Source organism: Varroa jacobsoni, unplaced genomic scaffold (assembly GCF_002532875.2).
Source record: "Varroa jacobsoni isolate VJ856 unplaced genomic scaffold, vjacob_1.0 scaffold_1312, whole genome shotgun sequence".
Lineage (NCBI taxonomy): Eukaryota > Metazoa > Arthropoda > Arachnida > Mesostigmata > Varroidae > Varroa > Varroa jacobsoni.
In genome coordinates, this window is record NW_019214214.1 from 239375 (window position 1) to 261247 (window position 21873).

General features: G+C 37.8%; 1 protein-coding gene across 3 annotated transcripts in view; it reads right to left on the reverse strand.

Moving 5' to 3' along the window:
- Window positions 1–21873, reverse strand: part of LOC111268729 (uncharacterized) — a 53091-nt gene that overhangs the window by 11352 nt on the left and 19866 nt on the right. For all 3 annotated transcript variants that reach the window (XM_022847873.2, XM_022847872.2, XM_022847874.2), the window contains 4 exons: window positions 19311–19566; window positions 5971–6197; window positions 4467–4719; window positions 2932–3124 (listed from right to left, as the gene is read on the reverse strand). In XM_022847873.2, the coding sequence (XP_022703608.1) occupies window positions 2932–3124; window positions 4467–4719; window positions 5971–6197; window positions 19311–19566 (929 nt within the window). The remainder of the gene's footprint in view (window positions 1–2931; window positions 3125–4466; window positions 4720–5970; window positions 6198–19310; window positions 19567–21873) is intronic.

Genomic DNA, 21873 nt, shown 5'->3' on the forward strand with positions numbered 1-21873 from the left:
AACATCACTTAAGTCTTTTATTTACCCCTGTCAGAACTATTCATTCGAGCAGGGAACACAAAAGCTTATGTTATGACGTGTGACGCTTTTACTGTCTTGATGTACAGGTTAGTGCTGTTAAGGAAGTTTCCTTTTTGATGTTGGTTGTCCCTTTTGGACAAATGTCAATTTGCTATATCGTGCATTATTCGAATATATATACCTTGCTCATAAAGATGCTAATAGAAAGGTTTACTTTTTTTTGTCACCTTCTAATCCGCGTTTAGCCGAGATTATAAGATTCTGAATCGACTTCGGATATTTACTCCTTGTATGGTAAGTATATGTAAACTTCAGCTATAATTTCGTGATACGTGTTTGCATAGGTGCGGCCCATCTTAACGAGCGACTCTACTAACCTAACCTAACCTAACCTAACCTAACCCAACCCAACCCTTTCAAGATGATGGATCGAGGTAAGGTTCGTTTTCTCAAATCGAGATGCCATTTTTTAGATCTGTCCCCTACGTTCCTCCCTCCCTTTCTTCCTCGAGGCATATGCAGACCGAATTTATATCGAAACTAGTAATCAATTATTTTCGAAATCGGCCATACCATAGGGTACCTGTCGTATGGGGCACAAATATCTCAGACTACTTCGGTAGCTTTTGAATGTCAGTGATTAGATAAATATGTTGCCTACGTAAGAAAACCGTGCTTCTCCGCAGCTGGAAACATCCATTGCAGGAACCTGGACCTGAAACAAAATTTGCTATACCTCAAAATATAATTGCTTCTGCTTTGTAGAGAAAAAGGAAACATTGTGAATAGTATTTTAATGGTGAAAAATTTTCAGTGAAACATAACATTTGGCCAGTAACAAAACAGATACTAATAAAACAGAGCAGTTAAAAAAAATCTTAAAAGAAGAAGATTTAATAGTTTTTTTTACTGAAACTCTGTGTGCCCAGTAATAAAAACCATTTGCAGTGACCTATGAAGGACAGACGATGTCATCTGTTTAAGTAAATTGCCAATAAAAGGTTGAAAAAAGGACTAGAAATTGTTCAGAGGCAATTTAATTTTGTTCTATTCATAGCTGTGCCAGTTGTAGTTCGTTAGTTACAAGTTACTTGGGACTTCGACAGTATTACATCTGAAACCGTATGTCTGGCTTTACTAAAAGTAATAGTATACCATACCGCCTTGCTCTGCTCGCCAGATAATACAACCCAAACTGCAAAAACCTAGCGACGTTTTTGCGGATATTCCAGCGAAACCTGCAAAGAAGACCTGCAGGCATCCAAAGCCTGTTACTGTTATATCGGCCCTTTCCTTGGTTTGCCTCAGGTCAAGTCCCTGGGGCGGTAACCAAATACTGCGTTTCGTACCCGGGACAAGGAGCCAGCTATAGATAGCTAAGGAAGTGTAGACAGGGCGACTCATATAGCAGTAATAAGGAAAACGCACGGTTTGATTTCTGATTTCCCAAGTGCGACCTTGACAACAACAGAGACATAGGTCGCAATCGCTCTCTCAGGAAGCAGCCGCAAACGATATCTCAAGATAGACGAGTAGCAGGACCGGCAACCCAAGACAAGAACAAGTGGGGAGAGGGGTGGCGGGACGGCAAATATAGCCGGACCATAATTCCGGTCATATATGATTTCCATTGCTTACCGATGAATCGATGGGCATTTTCAAGTGGGTATCATCGTGTTAAAGTCGTCGCTGTTGTGTCGCTACTAGTTTTGTATTTTAAAAGAAAAACATGTCACTATTTGAAAAGATTCGGTTGTTACTATTTTGCTTTTATAAATCTAATGATCATAAAATACAATAATAATAATAATAATAGTAATTTAAGCCAGCCAGTTATTTGCATTTATTATGAGTATTAGATGTGAGAAAAAAATTCGTAGGATGGCAGCAAAGGAACGATGCTAGTTTGGCTTACTTGTGCGTGGTCGTCATTCTAAGATACGAATAGGTACTTCAGAACTGCCTATAATAGTGGCGCTAAAAATGGGCACTTGTTCCGATTTACCTCGGTGATCTCATCGAACTTGTGTGACTATGAACAGTGAGGAATCAATGTTTGTGAATTCGTGTAAACCAGTTCAGTCAGATCTTCACGTAGGAAAGAGCCTAAACGATACAAAACGGGCCGCAAGGATTTGAAAGGCTGTGTACTTTTCAAATAGCGGTGATGGCTGATAGCAACTGTTTGAAAAAAAGAAACAAATGACGAAAAAAAATTTCGTTACTGATTGTATCTATTTCATCATATTATGAAGTTCGACCTAATAAGCAGCTAGTATAGTTATTTTTTTTGTAAGATCGAGTGCATATGACGCTGTCGAGCAAAGGTTTTCTAGTTTAGTTTTAAGCTTTTCAAAGTTTCTGTTCGTTGGGAAAGAGGAACAAATAAAAGGTGCATAAAGATAAGGAGCAATGTCATTTCATTATATCTGCAAGACCCATGAGTTTGATGCCACCTCACTGGAGCAGTATACCAAAAAATTCAAAAAGTAGCTAGCTATGCCTAGGTTGCGATCCGTGTTTCTATTATAATAATAATAATAAAGATTGTTCTTCGAAAGCAAATATTTTTTTAGTGTACCTGGCGTCGTGGTTAAATAGCTCTATTTGTAATGAAGTCTAAGTTGAGGTATGATGTAATCTATCCTATATTTTGTATTGGTAACCACCGTAAGTATGAGTTCAAGATCACAAATTGAAGTAGTAAGGCTTGCTGCGAAATCGAGTTAACATATCATTCAATCTATGTGGAACGACCGGCCGCTTCAGAGAACCATAGAAAATTTATATCGAAAACTGGTGTCCTAATGTGAAGCCACTACAGTTAACGTGGATTGCGGATATTTTTGTGGCTGATTGCTTTGATCTACATGCCCCTGTGTATAGAAAGTAATATCTTAAAAATTTTACCGATAATCTTCGATGTATTGCTGGGGAGCCCAAGGCCTTTCTCCTGTAATCGGAAATAGTTTAGGATTTTCCTCCGGTTTAAGAAGGCGATATAGTTTGTTGAATAGGACAGGCCAATATGCGTCTTGCTGTCGATAGAAACAAATCAGGCCTCCACGAAAAGTATCACGGAATATCGCCACTTCTTTATGGCCTGTAAAGAAAACAGAACGATAGGCTAGAACGTTATTAAGCCGATGAATGCGCCACTTAGATCATTGAATAAGTATTTAAACTCAGACAGAAAGAACGTGTTTAAAAGTGGTCCGTCAGGAGTTAGTAGCACCACATAGACTTCCGTATGTTTGTGAAAACAACAACTTGCTTCTTTGTGTTTAAAATGGGGTCCATGGTGAACATTGGTTTAATATAGTTGCAATCAGTTGTCAGTATAGATAGTCGGCAGAGAGGAATTGCCTGAAATAATCAGTAGGACGGAATCATAAAGAAGGCCATACGCCTCGATGCGGTCAATTTTTACTTTGTTTTAGAACGAAGTGCGAAGATGTCATGGTAAAATAAGATGTGGTTTATCGTCAACACGAATTGCTTTCTGGAAAGTGAAACCCTAGATCATAAACACAAGTTAGTATTTCTCTTTTCAACGATTCAAAATGATTTTGTTACCATTGCCAAAATGGTTAACCTGGGTCATATTGAGTAAATGATGGTTTTCATTTTTTCATTAAATCACCGTGATTCGAAAATCGGCACTCCTCCGTGTGTTTTTAACAGTTGATCCGTTACGCAAACCTTCAATAACCTATCTGGAATTACTTTTTGCCTTGGATTGTTTTGAGGATGACTCCTGATATGTCTTAAACACATTGTTTGAGTTACAGGTAGGTAGCTGCTAATGATAGACCTTAGCTTTGTTTTTAATTAGAATACATTTCATCGTATCAAGCGCAACTTGATACGATGAAACACATTCTGACGTCTTGACACTCATAGGAAATAACAAAGGAAAAGGAATGGTTATCCGTCAATGTTTGATTAAGCTTGTATCGCTAAAGAATCGATTGATTCAGCAACAGGAACGGTGCGCTAAAATCCTTTATAAAACTGATTGAGAACCGAATATGTATTCAGTGGCCTATTATCGATAGGTTTTGATTGAAAGTGCACTCTAACCGTTAGGTCAACAAAAAAAAAATACAGAAACGACGTGGGATAGGTAGCTAAGGCGCATCATTTCAAGTGTATTACCACGGCTTTGTATAGGTACCATGACATTTTGTAGGTTCGTTGAAAAACTCCAGGTCTACCCTGGTAAGGCCTTTTCTAGAGTGCGCAGGTCCTTGACATTACACGGAAAGGGTGACTTCGAAGCCTTGTCCACACAAAAGACATGGCCAAGGGCATTTAAAAAAAGCGTTAAGTTATCTAATACTCCAATAAAATCTAAATGATTTTTACCGACATTCAAATCTGGCCTTATGTGGACTCTGACTTGACTAATTATATGGAAAAATTTCCATCAGTTTCAGACATACCTAGTGTCTGAGAGATAACGTTTTGGATATGGTTTAACGGCATCCAGTTGGCGACGACGTCGGAATAGAACACGCAATCACCACTGCCATTTCCTCCAAGACCGGTACGCATTTGGTGCGTATCGCTGAACAACTGAAGTTCGCCATGTTCTACTTGTGCCCGACAGGTTTCTATAGGAATACACTTCTGTGATTCGGGCAAGCCGACACAAGCTATTTCTGTCGTCTCCTGACTCGTCAACATGAAAATCACCTTAAACAAAACAGGAAAATAATTATATAGATAATTGCTAAAATTGAAAACAGGTATCAATAGCTCTCGCGGATGCACAAACCTACTAAGATTCACACAATATCCTCGATAACAAAATCTATTACAATTTAGGGCATGCAATAGACGAGGGTTAGATTAATCGGCAGTAAGGATAATAAACGTTTGAGTGTTTGCACAAGCGTGGCAATATTGGCCTACGTCAACGCGTAGGATATAGGCCACATGATGATTAATCTGTCCACGTTTTATACAATACTATTTGCCATTCGCATTAATATGGCATCTATAGGTTTGGTCCTAAAAACGCAGCACATAAAGTACTATCAGAACAAAGCAATAAGGGTGTGGATAAAAGCAAACGTTTGCTGACCTTCTTACATGCATCTTATGCCTATTTCTGCTACGAAATAGGCAGAGCAAAGCGGTGTTTATTGTTGTCAGTTGTTCTTGCTGCTGTTGTAGTTCGCACGTTCTTACATCGACGATGATGTAGGGAACAGCCTTTTTATGGCCATCAATAAGATTTTATAGAAGTAAAAGATTAACCCAAACAATGTTGAGTGTCATGATAGGGCACCATTTAAAGAAATCGCGTACCATGTACGTAATAATAAACAAAATCAAACACGCACGTGGTAACGTGGTGTATCATATTGCACGTGTAACTACGATAGAAAAGCAAACACAATGCGGTTATAGATATTTAGCTGGTGTGGATCTCGCACTCGGTTCTAGTAAAAGAACCAGGCCAGCAAAATCAGAAACCAAGACAGATGTCTATAAAAAAAAATCCGAGTTATATATAATTAGGCATGGAACTAGAAGTTTGTCTAGCAGTATTTTGTAATATCTCATGTCTAATTCAGACCAATTACATCTTACTCGAACTCAAATTACATTATGATATATATAATAGGTAAAACTGGGTACCACTTGATAATATGATATTTCGGTATATAGCGAGGTCCATGATACTAACGATATATTTTTTTGTGTGAGAAAATATCAAAAGATAAAGAACATTACATATAAAATTACCAATCTCGAAACGAATAGAACATCTGTGATATTTCGGACGATCGGAGACAACGCAGATGGAACATTACAAACACATAAACACGATAAAATTACGTGCGTCGAGGTACTACGGGAAATCGCATATGTTTGTGAAGACTGAAATAGTAGGAATATCAAAATGCAGTTATTATATTCAAGTCTTGAGAAACGAACCTCTGTATCAACTCCAGAAAACGACGACATGACGTCCTGGTAAGTACTCCTTAGCGGCAGGGTGTCTCCCGAACAAGTGATACGCTTAATGCTCTTGAGAAATATATGTTTGGCTAGGGGAGTCGTCACGCGGAAATACGTTGCGAGGTCCGACAACTCGTCTGGTGAAACGAACAGATGACTCACCTTCTTTTCGCTACAGAAATCCGCTATCTCCAAGTAATTTCCTAAAAAAAATGGCAATTTCATTGAGTCATGTTTAGCCTTATGCACTGATACCCTAAAAGACGAATGATGATATTCAAAAATGAGTCCTGTAGAGGGCCCGCGAAATAGAAGGCTATTGAAAGTCCAGCATTTTTTTCAAAAGGTTAAAAAACGTATGGATCTTACTGCTTAGTTTTTTTTCGTTTGTCTTCAAATACACCTCTCCATAGTTTTGAAACACTTTTTGAAATCGAACATATTCCGAATAGTATCAGCCAAGTTTTTCTTTGTCATGTATAAATAAAGTTTTTGTCTTTTGAAATCTATAAAACTATGCCGAATTCAGAATTTCCAGATAAGTGTTTTTTTTTTTTTTTTTTTTAAATATGAGATCGAACAGACTCTATTGAGTTTCTAGTCAAAATCGCCATTTTCTATGGTGCGAGCTATTAATGAGTGAGATGTCCTAATATTTGCTGTATACTTATGTAGCTATTCCTATTTGCAGAAGCATGTATTGTAGAGGACTCCACTCTGCCATTTATTATGTCTCAAATATATAGTGTATTTTTTATAAACTCAAGCGTGGATTTTAAGGCTGACCGTCACTGCGAGCGGGTGTTCTCAATGTGCACCATATTTTGTTTACAGATTTGAAATAAATTTCGACTCTAACTCTTGTGCTGTTCTACGAGTACTCTGTATTTCTTAAATATATAACTTGACTATTAATTTATATCGTTGTACGACAATCATTTGACAAGCACACGAGGGAGTACTCCGCCAAATGAACGGGAACATATTCTATTTGTGAGTTTTTCCCGCTTGTCGGTGATATATTTTAGATATTTGATCAGAGTAGATGATGCACAGCCCCTTACCAGTAACGACCTTTTTTTAGCAAACTTGATAAAGTTAACGCCTTATATAGCCGCAGCTGTTTCGTTCATTCATAGTAAATACGCACCGCTATCACAGGCATTTGTTTCCCAGCGTCTAAACCATTAAAATCATTAATTGAGCTATTCTCAACTGAACAGCAAGTCGCTTCTGAGAACTCAGTGCGAGCTTTATACATCAATGCCTGGAGTTTTTGTTTGTTTTCATCCTTTAAATCGTCTAGAAAAAAATCAAAACATCTTCACACAGTGCACTGTTACCAGAATGGAATTAATACATTTAATTGTTTGGCTGTTGTTCAGTTGATTTTAGAGAGCGAACAGTATACAGTGTCTCGGAAGATAATTCAAGATGACTTCAATCTTTTAAAACACTTACACCCCAGGTTCAATTTCAAAGCGATAGATGTTTCTCCCAAAGCGTGAACAAGTACTAGAACAGTCAGAGTTTAAGCAAATAGTATAATTATGATTCGTTTTTTAAGTAATCACACTTAGATAATTTATAAATTAAGATTTAATTAATCATATAAATATATATTGGAAACAATGATAAAAAGCAGCTATACGTGAGCTTGGCTAGGTGTATTATATCGACACATGAATATTGAGTTTACCCGACGTTAAATAACAAAAACTATCTTTTTTTAAAGTTTCAGAAACGATCTATAAACATCTTCGACAAGTGTCTGTAATTTACTGCTAGTTTGGCAAGCATTTTAATACAGTGTACTTATTATTTACTTACTTATTTATTCGCCTGCTCCTTTGATTCGAGGGCTGGAAATTGGCGATTTGTTTTACGTTTCGTACTGTAAAAATTAAAGCAACGTACGACACTATTCTGATAATTCGAATAAAACCGCGCGAATGGATATTACTTTTGGAAAATTATCGCGTTGAAGCATTTGAATCTGAATATAGAGCTATGCCTTTCCCGTTTTTGCCTAATATTTTCGTTACCGTAGGCTCCTCGACGAGTCAGTGACTCGTTCTGCCAGTGTAAAACGCACAGCATTAGAGGTAATCGTCAGAGCAACGGTGGGAGAAAAATAAAAGTAACAGCACCTTAGCGCCTAGCTTGCGATAGTATTCATTCGAAATTACTAGTCCACGGTCACGACAAAAAAATAGGATCAAGAGGAACTGACAAAGTTAAGCTTCTTGACGTCGAAATTTAACTTCCTGGACCTCTGGAAAAATAAAGGTAAGGGTGCTTCAAACCTAAACCCAGCTAGCTGGCTATCCTATCCACATCGCATGTATAACTAGATTTTTGGTATTCCCATTGTTGCTGCTTGTGTCCTCTTAGCTGATATCTGTCGATTACGGTCCACAAGTAAAATGTGCAACACGGATAGTTTTGACAGATCGGGCGGAATTTTCTCCGCATTTCTTCTAGATGCTCTCCCATATACCAGATTTAGGGATTTCTACTTCATGCAACGAAATATGGCACAGATGTAGTGTGATAACCGTAACTCTATATTTGAGACATGTATTATCTCACTCGAAGCAATCATTGATCCAAAGCAGAATAAATAGTTATACGTAGTAAACCTTTTCTTTTTTTTTAATAAGCTTACAGGCGAGCTAATTTCTTATCTTGCTCCTTCGAATATACATACAATAATCGATTCATTGTGTTGAATAAAATGTATTGTAAACTGATGTTTTAAAATCATTTGTATAAGTAACCCTAGTAATTATAGTCTGTTTACCAAGAACCTTTCTTAGTTACGAAAACCTATATACATATATATATATATACGTGTGTGTCGCATGCCCGATTCTGCAAGCAGCACCTCCGCTAACCACTGATGCGGTCGCCAGAAAGCTGATGCAAGCAGTCCTAGTAAAATTGAAGCCCATCGTGCTGTACACAATGTATTTTGTTGCAACACAACAAAGGGTTTAGGATATGCTTTCTGTCCTCTTTATTGTGCGGTTTCAAAGACTTCAAAGATAAAGGTTTCAGGTTTAAAAACATTGACTTTTTTTACACCTGTCCTATTTTGCCTTTTACCCAACAAAAACTATTGAAACAACACTGGATACCTGTGTTGCGTGTGTCCGTGCCTGAAGGAAGTGCTAGAAAAAGTTGAGCAAAATTTAATGGTAATGGTATTCTCGGCACCCTGAAGCTGATTAAGGCCGATATATATATATATATCGGTCTTAATATATGTATTTATATATATTCAAATAAATTCACGCGTCATAAGACAAGCACGCCTGCAAACGGTATGCACCTTTCACTACGATGGCAAAGAGGCTTATACATAATATAATATGTATGCTACAGATCTAAATTTCTAAGAACACCGTGTTCTCGTGACTAAGAAACGCCTTTAGACGTCTACATTTACAACCTCGATAAATGCAAGTATGCGCTAAGCGAAAACCTGTTGACAGCTAGCTAAAATAATATTGAAGCTCGAAAAAATAGTTTGCCCATTATGCTTGACTCCTTACGCCTTTCATTATATTTTTATTCGACAATATCTGCCCATGCTTTATTCGTAAGGTGGGAAAACTAAGGTAAACAACAACGTATTTATGAGATGAAGAGGGTATTTGTGACAGGTATGAAACCAAATATTCATGGTCACAAGGAAATTTTTCCGCCGGTGGCATTTTCAATCCATTAAAGTTGCGTTGTGCTGAATAGCCCATAAGCGCGAAGTTAAATTTGTAGCCTAAACGCTAACTTTATACCCAGATTTAGCATAACAAATATCACCAGCCTGTGGGTGTCATTCGGTCCTGTCTGGCGGATTGTGTAACATTATTACAAAATAGATTGCTAACCGCATCGAAAGATTTGTAAGTTAAGCTCAAGTTACTCAGGCTAAGTTCCTATATTTTACATGCAATTTGATTCTTGATATAGGCAATGGCTCGAAAAGGCCAAAGGGTTTTTTATTCAGTACAAACCTCACGATGATGACATGCGAGCAATGTTGTCCACATTGCACTGGTAGTTTATAGTTAAGTTGTTCATCTTCAGTCAAAACATTTCGGTCGTTTCTCTATGAATCTTACTGGAAAAGCAAACGAAGTAGGTAATAACAACGATATTCACCTCCTCTTTATGAAAAAAGCGAATGAGATATCTTTCAAAAAACTTCCGATTTCGCTAAAATCTAAAAACCTGTAATACTATATGTTGGAACAATGGCAATATTCCAGATGACATGACGTTCGATGATCTTCACTGAAAGCGATCAAGGCATGACCGATGTCGAAGCGCCTTTGGTATAAGCATGCCTCAAGACGGACATGTGTTATCTTTGTACAAAGAAACTTGAAGTTGCTATGGAAGAAACTTCTATGATGAACGCTCTCATAATGAAGCGTTAGATAGCGAATTACATAATACTAGATTAAGGTTTTTTTTCCTGCTACGTCTTTGCAGATGAAACTGCGTAATAGTAACCGTTGGTTTCGCGTGCAGAATTGCCAAATTCTCATCGAGACGCTATTCAGCCCTAATTACTGCACGTAGAAGGGTGACGCAAAGCGGTTTTTTTTAACTAATAACGTAATAAAATACTGACAAGAAAGTATTGATAGCTAACTCGCTATCGTTCTGCGCCTGAATATCCCGATGGAATGGCGCGCCTTCTATCTTCCCGATATCATGACGGATGTCGTCGAAATCGATAAAACCGGACGCGCTCGAGGAGAATCATATCGTATGTTTGAGGCCCTTTTTTTGATCTTCAAGAAGGCATTACATCGACTAATCTCATGCAACTTTGGATAAACAAGCCCAATGTGGATAGTTTAAATTAACGATTAATTCGTGTTCTGCTTTGGATCGCTCGAGGGATTCACTTATATCTACTATATTGACAGAAAATATATAGATAGGAAAAAGTTTTTGCACGGATTCCAAGGCCGGAACGAAATAATACTACAGCTATGTTATCTTATGACTATAAATGACAGAGTATCAAATCTATTACACTATTAATTATGCTGAACGTTAGTAAACACTGAATTTCTGCTGTTTTTTTTATCCTCCGGACTGGGTTGGTCATACTTGTTTAGCTTTCTTCATGGCAAACTGCTGACGAAACAAAACGAGTGACCAACTTTATATAGATCTGAGAAGAGTCTACGCCCTGGCTGCCAAACGTAATATCCAACGTGACTGTTCTAACAATACGAACGTCGTACGCCTTTGTCTAAATTTTGCAAGATAACATGCGTGGTAGCCGAAACACTGCTTTTCGACACTGCTTTTTAGTGCTCCCGTATGTATGATAATTTAATTTTAGCTTATTCCGCCATTAAAATAATGAACAGATACAATTGTACGCTTAATGGCCAAGATATAGGCTCTCCGTGTGAAGCGAAGAGATGATCTTAAAACGGCTTATTTAAGGTGGAATCCGATAGATATCGAAGATTTTTAGTTTATCTCGATCTGAAAAGTCCCTAATAATTCCTTACGACCAGTATTAATAAGTCATTCGTACAATATGAACGCATTGCTTCAGCGACTAGCGTAAGTGTGAAGCGTGCCGAATAATGTCTAGCATTCTGATTATGTTTAACTTGGAAAACCAGTGGATTCTATAGGTTTTTTTTTTATCAGTTAACTTCGTGCAAACCAAGACTTGAAATTAAGCGTACCTACGAATTTGGCTTACATTTAATTAATTCCAAACATGGCTCAAGTGGTTTCTGGAGCACAACCGGTGAAACAAGTTCGTCATAAACATGCCAAGAAGGTCAGAGCTCTTTGTCTGACCTTATTCTGTTGATCTCCGCACGTATCGGTACGTAGTTATAATTTTTCGTTTCAAATACACTCTGAACAGCGTCAATTAAGCTATAGATTTAACAATAACAATGATGACATCGCCATAAAAAGAGCTGTGATAATAAGGTCAGCTATAGGCAATAGATTGTGACTTAAAAGTGTTTATGTTTTGAGTAAAATAAATAAGTGAGAGCAGAAAGAAAGGATCGTAATGTTTACGCTATTTGTTTTAATTATGTAGTTTTGCTATTGGTTAAAGATTCTCGCCATTATGTGTCGTCTGAAACGGCGGCCTTGTCTAGTAACAATAATGCCTTCTTGTTTTCGGAGCGTACTTCGAGGAAGAACAGAGCATTTCTATTTAAATTTAACTAGTTAATCCCTTGGAGCGTGATTTGTAAAAGAACATACTACACAACAATATCGTGAGTTGAAAAAATATCTGACCGTTTTCATTCTGACCAAATATACTTAGCTCAGGATATTATGACGGACGTACGCACGTTGACACGAAGTGCTGACAATGTGTTCGGAATGGAAACGATACGGCATTAGCTAAACACCAGCTGTACTAAAAAAAACACCCATTTTTTTCGATACGTAATCTTCTGTCACTTTAGGTTTGGCATCTAGAGGATAATGTTTGTCATGCATGTTGGGCAACCGTAGTCTTACTTTTAGATGAGAACTGAATCTTTCGTTCGATTATTTCAAAGTTGACCTAATCGCAGATTTTGTGGACAATAGGCTATAAATACTGGAAATTGTATGCTGGGAGGGAATCTTTGAGAGTGAGCTTGATCAACGGAGCTCAAGCACCACTTGAATTGAGTCATCTTAAAAAATTTAAGACTTCTTAATGCTGCTTATGTAATGCCAGCGCCTTGCTTATGCCAACAAATAAAGGGACACCAATCTTACAAAAACAGATAAGCACACAACTGCCTTCGATGTGATTTAATTTAAGCGCTTTAACCGCTGCGTATGCCCTCCTGCAGCGGTAAGCCCCATGTGGACATTTGACTGAGTTGACTGGAAGACAACAGGCCTAGTTTTATAAACGTTCAGTGTCAACTGGAGCGAAGATAATGCTTTCATAACATTATCTAGACTATCGCTAATTTTACTAACTTTGTTTGCTTTTTTGCCCCTTTTTGCCGAGAATAGAAGTCCTTAGAAAATTAAACTGGTGTACAGAGCAAAGAGCTATTGCTAACGGAAAATAAAGTCAAACAAAAAGGTCCTATTACAGAGTTTTGAGGATGTTTGTTAGTATCATAACGCTATTAGAAAAGACAGCTTTTCCTATTTGGGTGACTGCGAGGAAGGCACGCTCCTTCATGCAGGCAGAAACTTGATTCTGTTTGAAAAATGTCATTATGGAGAGAATTGTGGGTCTATAATTACTTAGGTTAGCCGACAACGCTAACTATTATACGACGGGCACATTGAAATTGGTGGAAAAGTTCCTTGACAATCGTTATCACATGATACAGAGCTACTATTGAACTGCAGTTATTCACTACTACTACGTTTGCAAACAAGTGATCATGTTAATGAACTGGTGAATTAGGATTGAAATATACCCGACCTAGTTATCGGGGGAGAGGAGGGGAGAGGAGAGGAGAGGAGAGGAGAGCAGTGGTGAGAGAGAGAGAGAGAGAGAGCGAGAGGAAGTACGACTGATCAACAGGCTAATCATTTTCCTGTTTCCGCGAATATTTGGGAAATAATCAGTCACCCAGACGCGGACAACTAAACAGATATAACATCGATTTTTTGGAACGCACAGAGAACGCGTTGTCGATGGACCTGTTTTACTCATTGCGGTCCGCAAATCGGTTGACTCATAGATTATGCAACGAGTTATTGTCATAAGAAAATTCACAGACACAGGGAGTAGCCGTTTTGTAACAGTTAAATGCTAAAGTTTTATGAACCCGAAACTACAATAAGTAAAAGGTTTGTAATGCAGCGTTAAATCATTCAGGTTCTCTACAATTCAACTTAATCCCTAATTTTATCATACGTAACGAACAATCTATTATATATAGATATATATAAAGGAACGAACGCTGGACATCCACTAGCTTTGCACCAATTAGTCCTATGTACTATTGAAGGTTATGCAGTACGTTCAAAACTGCAGTTATAGTCGGCCATTTTGCTAAGTCTACCTAGTTCTTTTTTGACTCAAATCTAGGCTGTTTGGTGATACGCCGCCCTGCAGAATGGCTGTTCCTATACCTTGATAGGTATTATAGTTTTCATCCCTTTTCCGCTTAGTTATATTGATCGTTCTCTTTCTATACATATAGTCAGCAAAGCTGCTAATAGGCAGCTCTATAGTATTTAGGCCTGTCCGAAGCGTTGTTTAATATCAGTCCGGATATACAATGCAAAATATTTGTTTTGGTCTACTGACAGTTGATGCATCCAAATCTTGAAGTTCTCAAAAGTTCATATTCGACGATTATTAATGCACATGTGATTCTCATATATAAGCTGCTGCCACAAGTGAAGGATTTACCTTTTCGAAGTTTCCTTTGTGCTATATCGGTTAGCACCCCTTGCTGCTGTTTCCTGCTATATCGATGACCTATATGGCCGGAAATTTGGTAATAAGCTAGCTAGCTTAAGCAAACGGCATACAAGTTACTGGTTTTCATCTGTGGTGTGCCATCTTTTCCCTCCATAGCTCTCCCGTCGACTTCCGCAAGTTATTTATTTAGACGGCTTTTTAAAAATAACGATAACAAGTCGTCGGCTTTCGTTGTAAGATAGATTAATGTACGGTGAAGTAACAGGCGTCAATTTTTCGAGACGACGCTGATGGAAATTGGGAGAACGGAGGCATTTATCTGAAGTGTTATCCTTTTGTCAAAAAACCGTCTTGCAGGCGTGACATACAACCAGGCGAAAGGTAAATCTCTAGATCATCCACTTGAGTCATGCGGCCGCAGACACAAGCGATGATGGCAGAGAGGCTTGCAGAACCTCCAAAATCTTATAGGACACGGAGTACATTATAAGCATAATGGGATCTCTCTATATCTTATGAAGATACAGCAACCTTCTGACTTTCATACCGCAAGTGACTTTCTTTTAAAACGTGTTTCTCAAAGATCTTAGACTAGTATGGTTCATCGGACCAGCGCTGACCTGACTGTGAGATTAAGCGTACACTTAGGGAAGTGCATAGCATACGACTGTATTCATTTATTGGGTCGTTTGCTCCTATTATATTTACTTAGCTTTCAACGTCACATCAAACTATAGCCTTTTTTACAGGTCCAGCAATTTCTGTTTAAACAATTGCTGAGTGAGTAGCTTCATAATATACACGAAAATTTATTTTTCTGCGGCCAGCTGCGCCAAAAAATATGTAGACGCTCCTAAGCGGTTCTTATGTAAATGTTCCCTTCGAACATAGCTGCATTTAGCCCGAAACCGCTGAGGAAAAATTAAAAATAACAATGTATTAGATAACTGGGAGTGATCTAGTAAGCGAGAGTATTTGTAAGCTATACCACTTGTGTCCCACGTATAAATCCCAATTCAGCATTAATCGTTAGATTAACTTGAAATTTCACTGACTGATACAATTCGGATAAACCATGTATGCAATTTAGCCATGCATTAAAAAGTTTAATGGTAAGGATTAATCATAAAGTAAAGGTTACTTAATCTTCAACTTTCAGACGATTGTTTTCAGATTAGCTTTGGAAAATCTTTTGTTGATAGCCTCTGTTCTATCAAAGTTACCCAACCTTTTGTAAAGCAAAAATCGTAGCTTGGCTAATTTCAATCAGAATTTTAAAAAAAATTACCACACAGACCATCCTAGGATAGATCTGAGAGCCTTTTTTTATGACTGTTCTGAAGGACAATGCAGCAAAACGTTTTTTTTTGATATCCTAAAGAGCCCAAATATGATTTCCTTATATTATGTAATCATATAATCCCTTTATTTATATTAATGACGCAAATGGTCATGCTCTAACCTTCTTTTCTCTTTGCACGGTAGAAAAGCCAGCAGCTAGGCCGAGCGACTTGTTTTTTTTCGGAAAAATTGTTAACAAGTTTAGTATGTTCCCCAGTGTGTTATCCGACTCGAAATACCACCATGAGCTACGAATTTTATTTTAATTTTTGATTATCTCTGTGTATTTGCAATGCTCATTTTTTTCCCTAGTACTCTTATATATGGTTTTTTAAAAATGCTTGACATCTCATGAACCAAAAATTTATTCCAGAATACTCTTTAAAGATCCTAGCATTATGTAACCAACGCCTTCGTAGATTAAAGCCTTATAGAGCCAAATTCGGCTTACATATCAGCCAGGAAGCCTCAAAAGCGGAAACTCTTGAAGCTTAATCGAAAATAGTTACGGGAAATGATCACAATTTATAGAAGCCATTAATCAAGCTTGATATGCCATTCAAAAGCCGCTCCTCAGTTCTAGCAAACGAGTTTTCAACGTATCTGTATTGACTGTCTGCCAAGACCTAGAAATACTGAACCAATTCATTTGTGACGGCGAGATCAACCCCCCTCTCGTTGGCATTACGGATTTTATTAAAGCTATCAAGGTTTCTGTTGAAAAGAATGACTATAAACGTATCGAGAATTGGCAACCGGATCGGTAAAGCTATAAGTACAAGTCGACGATGACCGCTTTTCAGCTATGTCTACGCTTTTTGGTTGTCGAAAAGATAGATAGAAAGAAGACTTGTCTTCTAAATCAAAGGATCAATTTCGCAAACCAATCTACACTTCAGATATGTCAGTTTGAATGTTATAGTTTTTAACGTCGGTAAAAAATTGAATAACGAAAAAAAATGAGACATACTACTTTTACATACAATTAGCATGTTCACGCTTATATTATAAACGTAAAAGGACATTTCGTTATACAAGCAACAAGATAATAATAGAAAAATTCTATATAACAATTGATCGAGAGCAAAAAGTTATACGCGATTTCTTTACGACCTAATATCGCTTATGACTTCAGTTAGCTTTATGAATTCTCTGAGAAGTTCTTAATGTCAGAATGAAAAAAGTTATTGATTTATTTTCTGCACTGGCAAACTCTTTTCAAGCTAAAACGTTTTAAAAATTGGAATCGTGGTTGGAATTCGAAAAGCAAATGTTTTCGAAGTTGCATTAGTCCATATAAAAATAATAAACTTTGTTCCTTAGAAACTATAACATAATATCAGTTTAGACCATAAAAACGTCGTCTATAAAAAAAAAAAACTAGGAAACATGTTGTCGTTGTGGGATACCTTATCATACATAAAGAATAGGATATTATATGCCAGTATCTTTTTATGACTATACGTCGCGTGTTCTTGTAAAGAATGGTGCGTCTGCTTCTACAGTTGAGACATTAAACTGATTTATATATAAAAGCAATTTAGATAAAAAAAATTGGCTTTATATATGAAGAAGACAAAAATAAATAATCGACTTGGGCATGATATCTTCTACCAGGTAAGTAACCCCATTTTCTTAATCATGCCTTCCTTGTTTCTCTCATTCGCAGAGGTCCTCGGAAGCCTTCTGGCACGTCCCTTCTATTTGAAGTGCACAACATCATAGCAGAGGTCTAGCCGCCGTTTTGTCGAAGCAGTAGTTTTACTGTCTCCGGAAGACCACCAGCTAGTCACTCGGGAACTAATACTTTGCGTGATGCTTCGTACGGGCAGAGTTTTGCTGTTTTTATAAGTAGTGACCCGGTTTAAGTCTAATATGGGTTGTTTGTGTATCCGCGAACCAGTTGCTGCGCGTTCTCTTGGTCTATTTAGGTCTTCGCTTACCCGTTAGGGTTGAACTGCACCAACTCATATACTTTTTTACATGCGTCGCGTGTTTCTAATAGAAATTGAGAAGTCTACATAGGAAACGACACTCTGTTAAGGTGTTAAACATGATTTACCTCTTTTGGCCTATGCGATTCGTTACCTAAACCATTTAAGAATTTTGATATCAATTACACATTATTAATTGCGTTGCCTAATAATAGCAAAATTGTCAAGTACTTACGAGATCAACCTATGCAGGTATTCGGAACCCACAGAATTATAAATTATAAAACCCAAAATCCATGACGCATTTATGATCGATGTCGTGACTCGAATGCTCATTGTGCAATGCTAGTGCTGCCTCTATAGGCAACGCAATGTGTTATATAGAAATAAACTACATTTTTATTTAAATTCGCACCTATGCTCCGCTATTTTTCTCATTTCATAAACGCTTTAAAATATAGATTATACTGCACAAAGTAAAGGAATATTTTTTAAAACTACGTTTCTCAAGGAACAACTTTAAATTAGGCACAACCTGTAGCTCGGCTTTCACCGGCATGTCATGCAACGTTTTAATGGGTTTTTTCTTGAAATGTCAATGTCTTCAATTTTTATTTATATATTAAAATGACGATAGCGAATTGGCAACACGCTTCTGACCCCGTTTGTTCTACATTTTTCTAAAAATTTGTAGTTACGAGTCAAAAAAAATCATTTGGATTCATGCGTGTCCTCCAAATAAACACGAACTATTTTTTTTTGAATGGCTCCTTTTTTATGAAGTATTCGCTTTGTCAATACTCTTTTTAGTCCATCAAATTGAGTGAAGAATGAAAGGACATACCGGGCAGATTCTACGCAAAAATCATTAGACGTTATGATGATGCGCTAGTACTCTAGCTTAGAGCACTTCTCAGATGCTTTTTATATGATGATATATATTTTATATATGTCTACTTTGCTGGCACTTCTGAAAAAATTACTACGTTTCTATGATCCGTCACGCTGTCATAATAGCGCCACCGGTTTGATTTGTACGTATGTGCTGTGTGATTCAATACAGTTACTGTTCATTCCAGTATTATAATGGCTTACAATATATTAATGATTCATATATATTAGATGGTGCACAAAATGATAATGATTGTCATCCCTAGCTTTCATTTACTGGTACTCAGATATTATATGCAGTTAGAAGGCTCCCAGTCTCAGTTGAGTATTCGGACATAACTCGCACAATAGAAAAAGCATGTTCAATAGCAGTTTTTACAGCTCATATTTTTTCCATGTCAAAAACGAACCACGCAAAGCAGAACATTTATCCCGCGTGTGATGACAACTCTATAACTCAGGGATGTAGGCTTATCTAGCAGTAATCCTTCTCCCATATTTGGCGTCCGAAACAAAGACAAAATAAGCAGATTAGGACGATGGCATTAAGATCAAAAAAAAAACTCTCTAACTGTGTATTTCCGACACTTAGCTATTAACAAACAAAGCGAGGCTAGCAAAGTAGTAAATAAACAAAGTGCACTTATTTTCTGAACAATTTAACGGGGAAAGGTTGAGTAAATCAGAGTCCTGAACTTTATGAATCCGTTACGAGTGTGGATTATTCGCGAATGTCTTTTCTAAATACTTACCTCGGATCGATGACGGCGGCAAAACCAATGGCGCACCCTTGAGCGTTGCCGACAGTACATGAACCCAAAAATCAAGATCGTGCGAAGGTTTAAGCGTTAGGGCATTGTCCTGAGCTGAAAACGCGTACTGTTTCCATTCCCATTCAAGACGGTTGTGTAAATGTGACATTGGTACTGTCTGTCCTTCCGGCGTAATGCAGAAGTCGTCTAGAGCGACACCTGTCAGTAACGATATCGGTATTCCGTTGGGGTTGTCCTGTGATAGGAGATAATTTTAAAACTCACGATTATAGGAAAATGTTAGCAGCTCCATCTACTTTATGTCATATCTAGGGCATTTTCCGGCTGCGTCAAAAAAGTGTCGAGAATTCGGTTTTGAATAAACTGCACATCTCTGAATCCTTCAAATCTAAATGGCATGTATGCTGCCAATGTTTTTCGAGTCTGCGAAAATTTTCCAAATTGTCAAATAGACCTCAACCTTGCTGCGGTGTTATCTGAGCTCAGTTGGGTCAGACAGGGGGACTAGACCTGTTGAACATACGAGCGTTAAGGTAACACAAGTATGGAGTTTTTTTTTTAATAAAACACAAGGAGAAACGTATGAACTAGTTCACTATGCTGCTGATGAATTCATGTCTGTTTTTTTTTTTTTTTGCGGCTAGCACTAAGTAATCTTTTCAAAACTATCTAATACTGCTCTATAGGCACAGCAGAATCACTCAATATAAATTCATACATAAGACGTTTAACTCTTCCGTGAGCTTTCTGAGGGTAGTTCGGCGATCTCGCAATATAATTGCTTGTGCTTTTTTATGTTTTCGTTTATACAAATCGCGTACAGTGGGGAAGACTCTACTTCTACAGGTATTTTATCAATACTTATTTAACCCGGTACTATAATACACACGTGATTAAATACAATTTCTATATAATATATAGCCAGCTGTATACTGGTAAAAAATATTTCTATATTTAAGCTCAAAAAAGTGAAGACCTTATCCAAAAAGCTGCTATTTCGGCGACGTGTTCAAGGATACACGCAGTTTGCTTGCGTTTTGGTTGATATTAACTAACCTTCCCATGTAAGATATGAGTCAACTGTATTTAAGGAATCTACTTCGAAATGCAATTTGTTAATAAATAAACCACAAAATGCATACATACTTGAGATATTTATTTCTCAATACGAAATAGTTTATCGCTATATATCTTTTTGCGGTATGTTACAGAAGCAGAAATGGGAGCTCATGATCCAGAACATAGGCGACTCTCAAATGGACCATTCAGATATTATCTTCTGTCCAAATGTATTCTTTGTGTCACCCTTTTGCCGTGTAGGGTTTTCTGATAGAATATCTATTTATATTTTTTGGGTTATGCCAACACCTTCGGAACGTGTTTTGGGTCCTGCTAATTATGGCTGTCCGTAAAAATCGTATCCATTGAGTTTCATTATCAGTTAATTAGATGAATCAAGGTAATGAGGTAACATCTTATTATCTTCAAATCAACGCGTCGAATACATTAAACCATAAAAGGTTTCAAGGAAATAACCCGCTGGCTGATTTTATTTCTGTTCTGCCATCCTGTTTGTCCGTCAACACGGTGTATTGGTGAAGAAAGAGGCTCAGTCTTGTGTATGTAGACGGATTTTGATTATGGTGCATCGCAATGATACGAACGCAATATACAACAATTTATCATTCGTCAAGGAAAATGGGTGATGGCCATGCCTACGTTTACGGCACGTTGACCTTTCTGTAAAGGAAAAAAGTGAAACTCAAAAAGGCCGATTCGTAACCGCTACGATTTCGCTCGCTGCTGCAATTCAAAAGCCGCTGTCTTCGTCACTATTACCGTTGTCTCTGTCATGGTGAAGGGCCCTTTTTCATTAATCGTTAAACACCATTTGTGAGTAAGCGCTTCTTATTTTTCCTTCATGCTTAGCTCACTTCGTGCTGCTGCCTTTCTTTCAGCTTCCATTGCTACAACGAGTGCGGGCTTTGTAACAACAGCTGCCCCTTCACTGTTTCTCGGAGCTGGCGTTGCTGTTATATTGGTACATTTATACTGATTACCCGGCAGGCAAGCAGGTAGACCGATGGGCGGCTTCCAGCCTTCAACTATTATTGCTTACTTAGATTGTCCGTGTTGTGGCCTTGCTGTTCACAGGAAAATCCCTGCACCAGGATTGCGAGCAGTTCAACCACTACCTTTCTGCCTAGCTGCTATTGCAATGGCGGCAACTGAATTCTTTGTCATTGGGTAGTAATTACATAGTAGTTACTGCTGTCTTTTCTCTAGAGCGTCAAAAGAAACGCGTGGCACTATTCCTCCTCGTGAATTCTCGCCAAGTGAACAATCTAGTGAGTCGCATTAAAAGAGCCACCCCCCGTTGCTGGACTGTACTACGATCGCTGCTGTGGCCATTATGCCGCTCGCCTATTAAGAAGCCACGAAAATGGTGCACACACACCGTAGAGATGTAGCGGATAACTTTATTGCTCCCTCTCTCGCTTACTTATCGCCGGAGATGATTGTGGCTGTCGGTAATGTAGCT